The sequence below is a fragment of the Cherax quadricarinatus genome, chromosome 2, assembly GCF_038502225.1.
Source record: "Cherax quadricarinatus isolate ZL_2023a chromosome 2, ASM3850222v1, whole genome shotgun sequence".
Classification (NCBI taxonomy): domain Eukaryota; kingdom Metazoa; phylum Arthropoda; class Malacostraca; order Decapoda; family Parastacidae; genus Cherax; species Cherax quadricarinatus.
The window spans coordinates 79358496-79375262 of NC_091293.1; the positions used below are offsets into that span (position 1 = coordinate 79358496).

A 16767-nucleotide genomic window follows, 5' to 3' on the forward strand; every position below is an offset into this window, starting at 1 on the left:
GACAGTGTAAGGCAGTAAGACAGTGTAAGGCAGTGTAAGACAGTGTAAGACAGTGTAAGACAGTTGAAGACACTTTAAAACAGTGTAAGACAGTATAAGACAGTATAAGACAGTGTAAGACAGTATAAGACAGTGTAAGACAGTATAAGACAGTATAAGACAGTATAAGACAGTATAAGACAGTATAAGACAGTATAAGACAGTATAAGACAGTATAAGACAGTGTAAGACAGTGTAAGACAGTATAAGACAGTATAAGACAGTGTAAGACAGTATAAGACAGTGTAAGACAGTATAAGACAGTATAAGACAGTATAAGACAGTATAAGACAGTATAAGACAGTATAAGACAGTGTAAGACAGTATAAGACAACGTAAGACAGTATAAGACAGTGTAAGACAGTGTAAGACAGTGTAAGACAGTGTAAGACAGTGTAAGACAGTAAGACAGTGTAAGACAGGGTAAGAAAGTGTAACTCCACTACTTCACTTGCTGGCTATTCCACTTCCTGACAACTCTATGACTGAAGAAATACTTCCTAACGTCCCTGTGACTATTCTGAGTCTTCAGCTTCCAGTTGTGACCCCTTGTCCCTGTGTCCCCTCTCTGGAACATCCTGTCTCTGTCCACCTTGTCTATTCCCCGCAGTATCTTGTATGTCGTTATCATGTCTCCCCTGACCCTTCTGTCCTCCAGTGTCGTCAGTCCGATTTCCCTCAACCTTTCCTCGTACGACATTCCCCTGAGCTCTGGGACTAGCCTTGTTGCAAACCTTTGTACTTTCTCTAACTTCTTGACGTGCTTGACCAGGTGTGGGTGTATGTGTGTGTGTGTGTGTGTGTATTCACCTATTTGTGGTTCCAGAGGTCGAGACGTGTGTGTGTGTGTACTCACCTATTTGTGGTTCCAGGGGTCGAGACGTGTGTGTGTGTGTGTGTGTGTGTGTGTGTGTGTGTGTACTGAAGAAATACTTCCGAACATCCCTTTGATTCATCTGAGTCTTCAACTTCCAATTGTGACCTCTTGTGTCTGTGTCCCTTCTCTGGAACATCCCGTCTTTGTCCACCTTGTCTATTCCGCGCAGTATTTTTTATGTCGTTATCATGTCTCCCCTGACCCTCCTGGCCTCCAGTGTCGTCAGGCCGATTTCCGTCAACGTTTCTTCGTAGGACAATCCCCGTAGCTCTGGGACTAGTCTTGTTGCAAACCTTTGCACTTTCTCTAATTTCTTGACGTGCTTGACTAGGTGTGAATTCCAAACTGGTGCTGCATACTCCAGTATGGGCCTGACGTAAATGGTATACAGAGTCTTAAACGAATCCTTACTGAGGTATCGGAACGCTATCCGTAGGTTTGCCAGGCGCCCGTATGCTGCAGCAGTTATCTGATTGATGTGCGCCTCAAGAGATATGCTCGGTGTTATACTCACCCCCAGATCTTTTTCCTTGAGTGAGGTTTGCAGTCTTTGGCCATCTAAACTATATTGTGTCTGCGGTCTTCTTTGCCCTTCCACAATCTTCATGACTTTGCCAGGTTTGCCAGGCGCCCGTATGCTGCAGCAGTTATCTGATTGATGTGCGCCTCAAGAGATATGCTCGGTGTTATACTCACCCCCAGATCTTTTTCCTTGAGTGAGGTTTGCAGTCTTTGGCCATCTAAACTATATTGTGTCTGCGGTCTTCTTTGCCCTTCCACAATCTTCATGACTTTGCATTTGGCAGGGTTAAATTCAAGGAGCCAGTTGCTGGACCAGGCTTGTAGCCTGTCCAGGTCTCTTTGTAGTCCTGCCTGATCCTAATCCGATTTGATTCTTCTCATTAACTTCGCATCATCTGCAAACAAGGACACTTCTGAGTCTATCCCTTCCGTTATGTCGTTCACATATACCAAGAACAGCACAGGTCCTAGGACTGACCCCTGTGGAACCCCGCTTGCCACAGGCGCCCTCTCTGACACTTCGTCGCGTACCATGACTCGTTGTTGCCTCCCAGTCAGGTATTCTCTGATCCATTGCAGTGCCTTTCCTGTTATGTGTGCCTGATCCTCTAGCTTTTGCAGTAACCTCTTGTGAGGAACTGTGTCGAAGGCCTTCTTGCAGTCCAAAAATATGCAGTCGATCCACTCCTCTCTCTCTTGTCTTACTTCTGTCACCTTGTCATAAAACTTTAGAAGGTTTGTGACACAGGATTTTCCTTCCCTGAAACCGTGCTGGTAGTCAATTATACACTTGTTTCTTTCTAGGTGCTCCACCACTCTCCTCCTGATGATCTTCTCTATGACCTTGCATACTATACACGTTAGTGATACAGGTCTGTAGTTTAGTGCCTCATGTCTGTCTCCCTTTTTAAAAATTGGGACTACATTTGCCATTTTCCATACCTCAGGGAGTTGCCCAGTTTCAAATGATGTGTTGAAGATCTTTGTTAATGGCTCACACAATATCTCTGCTCCCTCTTTAAGGACCCATGGAGAGATGTTGTCTGGTCCCACCGTGTGTGTGTGTGTGTGTGTGTGTGTGTGTGTGCTCACCTAGTTGTACTCACCTAGTTGAGGTTGCAGGGGTCGAGTCCAAGCTCCTGGCCCCGCCTTTTCACTGGTCGCTACTGGGTCACTCTCCCTGAACCGTGAGCTTTATCATACCTTTGCTTAAAGCTATGTATGGAACCTGCCTCCACTACATCGCTTCCCAAACTATTCCACTTCCTGACTACTCTGTGGCTGAAGAAATACTTCCTAACATCCCTGTGATTCATGTGTCTTCAACTTCCAACTGTGTCCCCTTGTTGATGTGTCCAATCTCTGGAACATCCTGTCTTTGTCTACCTTGTCAATTCCTCTCAGTATTTTGTATGTCGTTATTATGTCCCCCCTATCTCTCCTGTCCTTCAGTGTCGTCAAGTTGATTTCCCTTAACCTCTCCTCGTAGGACATACCCCTTAACTCTGGGACTAGTCTTGTTGCAAACCTATGCACTTTCTCTAGTTTCTTTACGTGCTTGGCTAGGTGTGGGTTCCAAACTGGTGCCGCATACTCCAATATGGGTCTAACGTACACGGTGTACAGGGTCCTGAACGATTCCTTATTAAGATATCGGAATGCTGTTCTGAGATTTGCTAGGCAGGAATATGCTGCAGCAGTTATTTGGTTGATGTGTGCTTCAGGAGATGTGCCTGGTGTTATACTCACCCCAAGATCTTTTTCCTTGAGTGAGGTTTGTAGTCTCTGGACCCCTAGACTGTACTCTGTCTGCGGTCTTCTTTGCCCTTCCCAATCTTCATGACTTTGCACTTGGTGGGGTTGAACTCCAGGAGCCAATTGCTGGACCAGGTCTGCAGCCTGTCCAGATCCCTTTGTAGTTCTGCCTGGTCTTCGATCGAATAAATTCTCTCAACTTCACGTCATCTGGAAACAGGGACACTTCAGAGTCTATTCCTTCCGTCATGTTGTTCACAAATACCAGAACCAGCACTGGTCCTAGGACTGACCCCTGTGGGACCCCGCTGGTCACAGGCGCCCAATCTGACACCTCGCCACGTACCATGACTCGCTGCTGTCTTCCTGACAAGTATTCCCTGATCCATTGTACTGCCTTCCCTGTTTCCCTGCTTGGTCCTCCAGTTTCTGCACTAATCTCTTGTGTGGAACTGTGTCAAACGCCTTCTTGCAGTCCAAGAAAATGCAATCCACCCACCCCTCTCTCTCTTGTTTTACTGCTGTCACCCTGTCATAGAACTCCAGTAGGATTGTGACACAAGATTTCCCGTCCCTGAAACCATGTTGGCTGCTGTTGATGAGATCATTCCTTTCTAGGTGTTCCACCACTCTTCTCCTGATAATCTTCTCCTGAGTTTGCATACTATACATGTCAGTGACACTGGTCTGTAGTTTAGTGCTTCATGTCTGTCTCTTTTTTTAAAGATTGGGACTACATTTGCTGTCTTCCATGCCTCAGGCAATCTCCCTGTTTCGATAGATGTATTGAATATTGTTGTTAGGGGTACACATAGCACCTCTGCTCCCTCTCTCAGGACCCATGGAGAGATGTTATCCGGCCCCATTGCCTTTGAGGTATCTAGCTCACTCAGAAGCCTCTTCACTTCTTCCTCAGTTGTGTGTACTGTGTCCAGCACTTGGTGGTGTACCCCACCTCTCCATCTTTCTGGAGCCCCTTCTTTGAATCTCATGTTGAGTTCCTCACATACTTCACGGTCATTTCTTGTTGTCTCTCCTCCTTCCTTCCTTAGCCTGCTTACCTGGTCCTTGACTGTTGTTTTCCTCCTGATGTGGCTGTATAACAGCTTCGAGTCAGTTTTGGCTTTCGCTGCTATGTCGTTTTCATATTGTCGTTGGGCCTCCCTTCTTATCTGTGCATATTCATTTCTGTCTCTACGACTGCTCTCCTTATTCTCCTGGGTCCTTTGCCTTCTATATTTCTTCCATTCCCTAGCACATTTGGTTTTTGCCTCCCTGCACCTTTGGGTGAACCATGGGCTCATCCTGGCTTTTTCATTATTCCTATTACCCTTGGGTACAAACCTCTCCTCAGCCTCCTTGCACATTGTTGATACATATTCCATCATCTCGTTAAATGGCTTCCTTGCCAGTTCTCTGTCCCACTGAATCCCTTTCAGGAAGTTCCTCATTCCCGTGTAGTCCCCTTTCTTTTAGTTTGGCTTCATTCGTCCTGGCCTTCCTGTTTCCCCCTCCACTTGTAGCTCTACTGTGTATTCGAAGCTTAAAAACCACATGATCGCTGGCCCCAAGGGGTCTTTCATATGTGATGTCCTCAATATCTGCACTACTCAAAGTGAAAACTAGGTCCAATCTTGCTGGTTCATCCTCTCCTTTCTCTCTTGTAGCGTCCCTTATATGTTGGTACATGAAGTTTTCCAGTACCACCTCCATCATCTTAGCCCTCCATGTATCTTGGCCCCCATGTGGCTCCAAGTTCTCCCAATCTATTTCCTTGTGGTTAAAGTCACCCATGATCAGGAGCTTTGCTCTGCATACATGAGCTCTTCTGGCCACTGCAGCCAGTGTGTTAACCATTGCTCTATTGCTCTCATCATACTCTTGCCTTGGCCTCCTGCTGTTCTGTGGTGGGTTATACATCACTGCAATTACCACTTTGGGACCTCCAGAGTGAAGCGTTCCCGCTATGTAATCACTTGCTTCTCCGCTGTCTCTTCTCTCCAGCTCATCAAAATTACATCGGTTTTTGATCAGCAGTGCCACTCCTCCACCCCCCCTGTTCCCTCTGTCTTTCCTCAGGATATGGTATCCCATTGGAAAGATGGCATCTGCTATCATACCTGCAAGCTTGGTTTCTGTGAGAGCTATGATGTCCGGTGATGCCTCTTTGACTCTTTCGTGCCACTCCTCCCACTTATTTGTTATTCCATCAGCGTTTGTGTACCATACCTTCAGTTTCCTTTCCAACACTGTGGTTTGGGGAGCCGCGAGCGCGCGCGCACGCGCGCGCGCGTGTGTGTGTGTGTGTGTGTGTGTGTGTGTACACATCTAATCGTGGTTGCAGGGGTCGATTCATAGCTCCTGGCCCCGCCTCTTCACTGGTCGCTACTAAGTCACTCCCTCCCTGCTCCATGAGCTTTATCATACCTCTTTTTAAAGCGATGTATAGTTCCTGCCTCCACTACCTCACTTTCCAGACTATTCCATTTCCTGACAACTCTGTAACTGAAAAAATACTTCCTAACATCCCTGTGGCTCATCTGAGTCTTGAACATCCAATTGTGACCCCTTGTTGCTCTGTCCCATCTCTGAAACATTCTGTCTCTGTCCACCTTGTCGATTCCCCTCAGTGTTTTATATGTCGTGTGTGTGTGTGTGTGTGTGTGTGTGTGTGTGTGTGTGTGCTCACTTGGTGTATGCTGTGGTTGATTTCAGGATAAAGATTTTACAAACGTACCTGGTTTACACGGGGCGTTGTACTTGTAGTTTTGACGTCTCTGTGTCAGGGTGACAGTGCGTCACACCTACCTGGTTTACACGGGGCGTTGTACTGGTAGTTTTGACGTCTCTGTGTCAGGGTGACAGTGCGTCACACCTACCTGGTTTACACGGGGCGTTGTACTTGTAGTTGTGACGTCTCTGTGTCAGGGTGACAGTGCGTCACACCTACCTGGTTTACACGGGGTGTTGTACTGGTAGTTGTGACGTCTCTGTATCAGGGTGACAGTGCGTCACACCTACCTGGTTTACACGGGGCGTTAAACTGGTAGTTGTGACGTCTCTGTGTCAGGGTGACAGTGCGTCACACCTACCTGGTTTACACGGGGCGTTGTACTGGTAGTTGTGACGTCTCTGTGTCAGGGTGACAGTGCGTCACACCTACCTGGTTTACACGGGGAGTTGTACTGGTAGTTGTGACGTCTCTGTGCCAGGTGACAGTGCGTCACACCTACCTGGTTTACACGGGGAGTTGTACTGGTAGTTGTGACGTCTCTGTGTCAGGGTGACAGTGCGTCACACCTACCTGGTTTACACGGGGCGTTAAACTGGTAGTTGTGACGTCTCTGTGTCAGGGTGACAGTGCGTCACACCTACCTGGTTTACACGGGGCGTTGTACTGGTAGTTGTGACGTCTCTGTGTCAGGGTGACAGTGCGTCACACCTACCTGGTTTACACGGGGAGTTGTACTGGTAGTTGTGACGTCTCTGTGCCAGGTGACAGTGCGTCACACCTACCTGGTTTACACGGGGAGTTGTACTGGTAGTTGTGACGTCTCTGTGCCAGGTGACAGTGCGTCACACCTACCTGGTTTACACGGGGAGTTGTACTGGTAGTTGTGACGTCTCTGTGCTAGATGACAGTGCGTCACACCTACCTGGTTTACACGGGGAGTTGTACTGGCAGTTGTGACGTCTCTGTGCCAGGTGACAGTGCGTCACACCTACCTGGTTTACACGGGGAGTTGTACTGGTAGTTGTGACGTCTCTGTGCCAGGTGACAGTGCGTCACACCTACCTGGTTTACACGGGGAGTTGTACTGGTAGTTGTGACGTCTCTGTGCTAGATGACAGTGCGTCACACCTACCTGGTTTACACGGGGAGTTGTACTGGTAGTTGTGACGTCTCTGTGTCAGGGTGACAGTGCGTCACACCTACCTGGTTTACACGGGGCGTTGTACTGGTAGTTGTGACGTCTCTGTGTCAGGGTGACAGTGCGTCACACCTACCTGGTTTACACGGGGCGTTGTACTGGTAGTTGTGACATCTCTGTGTCAGGGTGACAGTGCGTCACACCTACCTGGTTTACACGGGGCGTTGTACTGGTAGTTGTGACATCTCTGTGTCAGGGTGACAGTGCGTCACACCTACCTGGTTTACACGGGGAGTTGTACTGGTAGTTGTGACGTCTCTGTGCCAGGGTGACAGTGCGTCACACCTACCTGGTTTACACGGGGAGTTGTACTGGTAGTTGTGACGTCTCTGTGCCAGGGTGACAGTGCGTCACACCTACCTGGTTTACACGGGAAGTTGTACTGGTAGTTGTGACGTCTCTGTGCCAGGGTGACAGTGCGTCACACCTACCTGGTTTACACGGGGCGTTGTACTGGTAGTTGTGAAGTCTCTGTGCCAGGTGACAGTGCGTCACACCTACCTGGTTTACACGGGGAGTTGTACTGGTAGTTGTGACGTCTCTGTGTCAGGGTGACAGTGCGTCACACCTACCTGGTTTACACGGGGAGTTGTACTGGTAGTTGTGACGTCTCTGTGCCAGGGTGACAGTGCGTCACACCTACCTGGTTTACACGGGGCGTTAAACTGGTAGTTGTGACGTCTCTGTGTCAGGGTGACAGTGCGTCAAACCTACCTGGTTTACACGGGGAGTTGTACTGGTAGTTGTGACGTCTCTGTGCCAGGGTGACAGTGCGTCACACATACCTGGTTTACACGGGGAGTTGTACTGGTAGTTGTGAAGTCTCTGTGCCAGGGTGACAGTGCGTCACACCTACCTGGTTTACACGGGGAGTTGTACTGGTAGTTGTGAAGTCTCTGTGCCAGGGTGACAGTGCGTCACACCTACCTGGTTTACACGGGGCGTTGTACTGGTAGTTGTGACGTCTCTGTGCCAGGGTGACAGTGCGTCACACCTACCTGGTTTACACGGGGAGTTGTACTGGTAGTTGTGACGTCTCTGTGCCAGGTATAAGTGCGTCACACCTACCTGGTTTACACGGGGAGTTGTACTGGTAGTTGTGACGTCTCTGTGCCAGGTGAAAGTGCGTCACACCTACCTGGTTTACACGGGGAGTTGTACTGGTAGTTGTGACGTCTCTGTGCCAGGGTGAGTGTGGGACGAACCACGTGGACCTGACCTGTACAGGTGTTGTCCCTGGAGGTGGATACTGGGGAGAAGTCACCCTCATCTTCGATCTGTCAATATAAAAACATTCGAATGTATTCTCTTAGTGCAACGTAATAATTAAAGTTACTTAATTATATGGCCCAGGATGTGACCCACACCAGTCCACTAACACTCAGGATGCAACCCACACCAGTCCACTAACACCCAGGATGCGACCCACACCAGTCCACTAACACAAAGGATGCGACCCACACCAGTCCACTAACACCCAGGATGCGACCCACACCAGTCCACTAACACCCAGGATGTGACCCACACCAGTCCACTAACACTCAGGATGTGACCCACACCAGTCCACTAACACTCAGGATGTGACCCACACCAGTCCACTAACACTCAGGATGTGACCCACACCAGTCCACTAACACTCAGGATGTGACCCACACCAGTCCACTAACACTCAGGATGTGACCCACACGACTCCACTAACACCCAGGATGTGACCCACACCAGTCCACTGACACTCAGTATGTGACCCACACCAGTCCACTAACACAGGATGTGACCCACACCAGTCCACTAACACTCAGGATGTGACCCACACCAGTCCACTAACACTCAGGATGTGACCCACACCAGTCCACTAACACTCAGGATGTGACCCACACCAGTCCACTAACACTCAGGATGTGACCCACACCAGTCCACTAACACTCAGGATGTGACCCACACCAGTCCACTAACACTCAGGATGTGACCCACACCAGTCCACTAACACTCAGGATGTGATCCACACCAGTCCACTAACACTCAGGATGTGACCCACACCAGTCCACTAACACTCAGGATGTGACCCACACCAGTCCACTAACACTCAGGATGTGACCCACACCAGTCCACTAACACTCAGGATGTGACCCACACCAGTCCACTAACACCCAGGATGTGACCCACACCAGTCCACTAACACTCAGGATGTGACCCACACCAGTCCACTAACAACCAGGATGTGACCCACACCAGTCCACTAACACCCAGGATGTGACCCACACCAGTCCACTAACACTCAGGATGTGACCCACACCAGTCCACTAACACTCATGATGTGACCCACACCAGTCCACTAACACTCAGGATGTGACCCACACCAGTCCACTAACACCCAGGATGTGACCCACACCAGTCCACTAACACCCAGGATGTGACCCACACCAGTCCACTAACACTCAGGATGTGACCCACACCAGTCCACTAACACCCAGGATGTGACCCACACCAGTCCACTAACACCTCAGGATGTGACCCACACCAGTCCACTAACACCCAGGATGTGACCCACACCAGTCCACTAACACCCAGGATGTGACCCACACCAGTCCACTAACACCCAGGATGTGACCCACACCAGTCCACTAACACCCAGGATGTGACCCACACCAGTCCACTAACACTCAGGATGTGACCCACACCAGTCCACTAACACTCAGGATGTGACCCACACCAGTCCACTAACACCCAGGATGTGACCCACACCAGTCCACTAACACCCAGGATGTGACCCACACCAGTCCACTAACACCCAGGATGTGACCCACACCAGTCCACTAACACCCAGGATGTGACCCACACCAGTCCACTAACACCCAGGATGTGACCCACACCAGTCCACTAACACCCAGGATGTGACCCACACCAGTCCACTAACACCCAGGATGTGACCCACACCAGTCCACTAACACTCAGGATGTGACCCACACCAGTCCACTAACACTCAGGATGTGACCCACACCAGTCCACTAACACTCAGGATGTGACCCACACCAGTCCACTAACACTCAGGATGTGACCCACACCAGTCCACTAACACTCAGGATGTGACCCACACCAGTCCACTAACACCCAGGATGTGACCCACACCAGTCCACTAACACCCAGGATGTGACCCACACCAGTCCACTAACACCCAGGATGTGACCCACACCAGTCCACTAACACCCAGGATGTGACCCACACCAGTCCACTAACACTCAGGATGTGACCCACACCAGTCCACTAACACTCAGGATGTGACCCACACCAGTCCACTAACACTCAGGATGTGACCCACACCAGTCCACTAACACTCAGGATGTGACCCACACCAGTCCACTAACACCCAGGATGTGACCCACACCAGTCCACTAACACTCAGGATGTGACCCACACCAGTCCACTAACACCCAGGATGTGACCCACACCAGTCCACTAACACTCAGGATGTGACCCACACCAGTCCACTAACACCCAGGATGTGACCCACACCAGTCCACTAACACTCAGGATGTGACCCACACCAGTCCACTAACACCCAGGATGTGACCCACACCAGTCCACTAACACCCAGGATGTGACCCACACCAGTCCACTAACACTCAGGATGTGACCCACACCAGTCCACTAACACTCAGGATGTGACCCACACCAGTCCACTAACACTCAGGATGTGACCCACACCAGTCCACTAACACTCAGGATGTGACCCACACCAGTCCACTAACACTCAGGATGTGACCCACACCAGTCCACTAACACCCAGGATGTGACCCACACCAGTCCACTAACACCCAGGATGTGACCCACACCAGTCCACTAACACCCAGGATGTGACCCACACCAGTCCACTAACACTCAGGATGTGACCCACACCAGTCCACTAACACTCAGGATGTGACCCACACCAGTCCACTAACACCCAGGATGTGACCCACACCAGTCCACTAACACCCAGGATGCGACCCACACCAGTCCACTAACACCCAGGATGTGACCCACACCAGTCCACTAACACTCAGGATGTGACCCACACCAGTCCACTAACACTCAGGATGTGACCCACACCAGTCCACTAACACTCAGGATGTGACCCACACCAGTCCACTAACACTCAGGATGTGACCCACACCAGTCCACTAACACCCAGGATGTGACCCACACCAGTCCACTAACACCCAGGATGTGACCCACACCAGTCCACTAACACTCAGGATGTGACCCACACCAGTCCACTAACACTCAGGATGTGACCCACACCAGTCCACTAACACTCAGGATGTGACCCACACCAGTCCACTAACACTCAGGATGTGACCCACACCAGTCCACTAACACCCAGGATGTGACCCACACCAGTCCACTAACACCCAGGATGTGACCCACACCAGTCCACTAACACCCAGGATGTGACCCACACCAGTCCACTAACACTCAGGATGTGACCCACACCAGTCCACTAACACTCAGGATGTGACCCACACCAGTCCACTAACACCCAGGATGTGACCCACACCAGTCCACTAACACCCAGGATGTGACCCACACCAGTCCACTAACACCCAGGATGTGACCCACACCAGTCCACTAACACCCAGGATGTGACCCACACCAGTCCACTAACACTCAGGATGTGACCCACACCAGTCCACTAACACCCAGGATGCGACCCACACCAGTCCACTAACACCCAGGATGTGACCCACACCAGTCCACTAACACCCAGGATGTGACCCACACCAGTCCACTAACACCAGGATGTGACCCACACCAGTCCACTAACACCCAGGATGTGACCCACACCAGTCCACTAACACCCAGGATGTGACCCACACCAGTCCACTAACACCCAGGATGTGACCCACACCAGTCCACTAACACCCAGGATGTGACCCACACCAGTCCACTAACACCCAGGATGTGACCCACACCAGTCCACTAACACCCAGGATGTGACCCACACCAGTCCACTAACACCCAGGATGTGACCCACACCAGTCCACTAACACCCAGGATGCGACCCACACCAGTCCACTAACACCCAGGATGCGACCCACACCAGTCCACTAACACTCAGGATGTGACCCACACCAGTCCACTAACACTCAGGATGTGACCCACACCAGTCCACTAACACTCAGGATGTGACCCACACCAGTCCACTAACACCCAGGATGCGACCCACACCAGTCCACTAACACCCAGGATGTGACCCACACCAGTCCACTAACACCCAGGATGTGACCCACACCAGTCCACTAACACCAGGATGTGACCCACACCAGTCCACTAACACTCAGGATGTGACCCACACCAGTCCACTAACACCCAGGATGTGACCCACACCAGTCCACTAACACCCAGGATGTGACCCACACCAGTCCACTAACACCCAGGATGTGACCCACACCAGTCCACTAACACCCAGGATGTGACCCACACCAGTCCACTAACACTCAGGATGTGACCCACACCAGTCCACTAACACTCAGGATGTGACCCACACCAGTCCACTAACACTCAGGATGTGACCCACACCAGTCCACTAACACTCAGGATGTGACCCACACCAGTCCACTAACACCCAGGATGTGACCCACACCAGTCCACTAACACCCAGGATGTGACCCACACCAGTCCACTAACACCCAGGATGTGACCCACACCAGTCCACTAACACTCAGGATGTGACCCACACCAGTCCACTAACACCCAGGATGCGACCCACACCAGTCCACTAACACCCAGGATGTGACCCACACCAGTCCACTAACACCCAGGATGCGACCCACACCAGTCCACTAACACCCAGGATGTGACCCACACCAGTCCACTAACACCCAGGATGTGACCCACACCAGTCCACTAACACTCAGGATGTGACCCACACCAGTCCACTAACACTCAGGATGCGACCCACACCAGTCCACTAACACCCAGGATGCGACCCACACCAGTCCACTAACACCCAGGATGCGACCCACACCAGTCCACTAACACTCAGGATGTGACCCACACCAGTCCACTAACACTCAGGATGTGACCCACACCAGTCCACTAACACTCAGGATGTGACCCACACCAGTCCACTAACACCCAGGATGCGACCCACACCAGTCCACTAACACCCAGGATGCGACCCACACCAGTCCACTAACACCCAGGATGCGACCCACACCAGTCCACTAACACACAGGATGCGACCCACACCAGTCCACTAACACTCAGGATGTGACCCACACCAGTCCACTAACACCCAGGATGCGACCCACACCAGTCCACTAACACCCAGGATGCGACCCACACCAGTCCACTAACACCCAGGATGCGACCCACACCAGTCCACTAACACCCAGGATGTGACCCACACCAGTCCACTAACACCCAGGATGTGACCCACACCAGTCCACTAACACCCAGGATGTGACCCACACCAGTCCACTAACACCCAGGATGTGACCCACACCAGTCCACTAACACTCAGGATGTGACCCACACCAGTCCACTAACACCCAGGATGCGACCCACACCAGTCCACTAACACCCAGGATGCGACCCACACCAGTCCACTAACACTCAGGATGCGACCCACACCAGTCCACTAACACCCAGGATGTGACCCACACCAGTCCACTAACACCCAGGATGTGACCCACACCAGTTCACTAACACCCAGGATGTGACCCACACCAGTCCACTAACACCCAGGATGCGACCCACACCAGTCCACTAACACCCAGGATGCGACCCACACCAGTCCACTAACACTCAGGATGTGACCCACACCAGTCCACTAACATTCAGGATGTGACCCACACCAGTCCACTAACACTCAGGATGTGACCCACACCAGTCCACTAACACTCAGGATGTGACCCACACCAGTCCACTAACACTCAGGATGTGACCCACACCAGTCCACTAACACCCAGGATGTGACCCACACCAGTCCACTAACACCCAGGATGTGACCCACACCAGTCCACTAACACTCAGGATGTGACCCACACCAGTCCACTAACACTCAGGATGTGACCCACACCAGTCCACTAACACTCAGGATGTGACCCACACCAGTCCACTAACACCCAGGATGTGACCCACACCAGTCCACTAACACCCAGGATGTGACCCACACCAGTCCACTAACACCCAGGATGTGACCCACACCAGTCCACTAACACTCAGGATGTGACCCACACCAGTCCACTAACACTCAGGATGTGACCCACACCAGTCCACTAACACTCAGGATGTGACCCACACCAGTCCACTAACACTCAGGATGTGACCCACACCAGTCCACTAACACCCAGGATGTGACCCACACCAGTCCACTAACACCCAGGATGCGACCCACACCAGTCCACTAACACCCAGGATGTGACCCACACCAGTCCACTAACACTCAGGATGTGACCCACACCAGTCCACTAACACCCAGGATGCGACCCACACCAGTCCACTAACACCCAGGATGCGACCCACACCAGTCCACTAACACCCAGGATGTGACCCACACCAGTCCACTAACACCCAGGATGTGACCCACACCAGTCCACTAACACCCAGGATGTGACCCACACCAGTCCACTAACACTCAGGATGTGACCCACACCAGTCCACTAACACCCAGGATGTGACCCACACCAGTCCACTAACACCCAGGATGCGACCCACACCAGTCCACTAACACCCAGGATGTGACCCACACCAGTCCACTAACACTCAGGATGTGACCCACACCAGTCCACTAACACTCAGGATGTGACCCACACCAGTCCACTAACACCCAGGATGCGACCCACACCAGTCCACTAACACCCAGGATGTGACCCACACCAGTCCACTAACACTCAGGATGTGACCCACACCAGTCCACTAACACTCAGGATGTGACCCACACCAGTCCACTAACACTCAGGATGTGACCCACACCAGTCCACTAACACTCAGGATGTGACCCACACCAGTCCACTAACACCCAGGATGCGACCCACACCAGTCCACTAACACCCAGGATGCGACCCACACCAGTCCACTAACACCCAGGATGTGACCCACACCAGTCCACTAACACTCAGGATGTGACCCACACCAGTCCACTAACACTCAGGATGTGACCCACACCAGTCCACTAACACTCAGGATGTGACCCACACCAGTCCACTAACACCCAGGATGTGACCCACACCAGTCCACTAACACCCAGGATGCGACCCACACCAGTCCACTAACACTCAGGATGTGACCCACACCAGTCCACTAACACTCAGGATGTGACCCACACCAGTCCACTAACACTCAGGATGTGACCCACACCAGTCCACTAACACTCAGGATGCGACCCACACCAGTCCACTAACACCCAGGATGTGACCCACACCAGTCCACTAACACCCAGGATGTGACCCACACCAGTCCACTAACACCCAGGATGCGACCCACACCAGTCCACTAACACCCAGGATGCGACCCACACCAGTCCACTAACACCCAGGATGCGACCCACACCAGTCAATTAACACCCAGGATGCGATCCACACCAGTCCACTAACACCCAGGATGTGACCCACACCAGTCCACTAACACTCAGGGTGTGACCCACACCAGTCCACTAACACTCAGGATGCCACCCACACCAGTCCACTAGTCCACTAACACCCAGGATGCGACCCACACCAGTCCACTAACACCCAGGATGCGACCCACACCAGTCCACTAACACTCAGGATGTGACCCACACCAGTCCACTAACACTCAGGATGTGACCCACACCAGTCCACTAACACTCAGGATGTGACCCACACCAGTCCACTAACACTCAGGATGCGACCCACACCAGTCCACTAACACCCAGGATGCGACCCACACCAGTCCACTAACACCCAGGATGCGACCCACACCAGTCCACTAACACACAGGATGCGACCCACACCAGTCCACTAACACTCAGGATGTGACCCACACCAGTCCACTAACACCCAGGATGCGACCCACACCAGTCCACTAACACCCAGGATGCGACCCACACCAGTCCACTAACACCCAGGATGCGACCCACACCAGTCCACTAACACCCAGGATGTGACCCACACCAGTCCACTAACACCCAGGATGTGACCCACACCAGTCCACTAACACTCAGGATGTGACCCACACCAGTCCACTAACACTCAGGATGTGACCCACACCAGTCCACTAACACCCAGGATGCGACCCACACCAGTCCACTAACACCCAGGATGCGACCCACACCAGTCCACTAACACTCAGGATGCGACCCACACCAGTCCACTAACACCCAGGATGTGACCCACACCAGTCCACTAACACAGAGGATGTGACCCACACCAGTTCACTAACACCCAGGATGCGACCCACACCAGTCCACTAACACCCAGGATGCGACCCACACCAGTCCACTAACACCCAGGATGCGACCCACACCAGTCCACTAACACTCAGGATGTGACCCACACCAGTCCACTAACACTCAGGATGTGACCCACACCAGTCCACTAACACTCAGGATGTGACCCACACCAGTCCACTAACACTCAGGATGTGACCCACACCAGTCCACTAACACTCAGGATGTGACCCACACCAGTCCACTAACAC

The 16767-nt window shown here is 51.9% G+C and overlaps 1 protein-coding gene across 3 annotated transcripts in view; it reads right to left on the minus strand.

Annotated features, from left to right (window-relative positions):
• Positions 1-16767, minus strand: part of LOC128684301 (prestin) — a 149867-nt gene that overhangs the window by 105783 nt on the left and 27317 nt on the right. For all 3 annotated transcript variants that reach the window (XR_011392499.1, XM_070089196.1, XM_070089192.1), the window contains exon 2: positions 8264-8402. Coding sequence is in view for 2 of the 3 variants with exons in the window: in XM_070089196.1 (XP_069945297.1) it covers positions 8264-8402 (139 nt within the window). In the remaining variant the exon portion in view is untranslated. The remainder of the gene's footprint in view (positions 1-8263; positions 8403-16767) is intronic.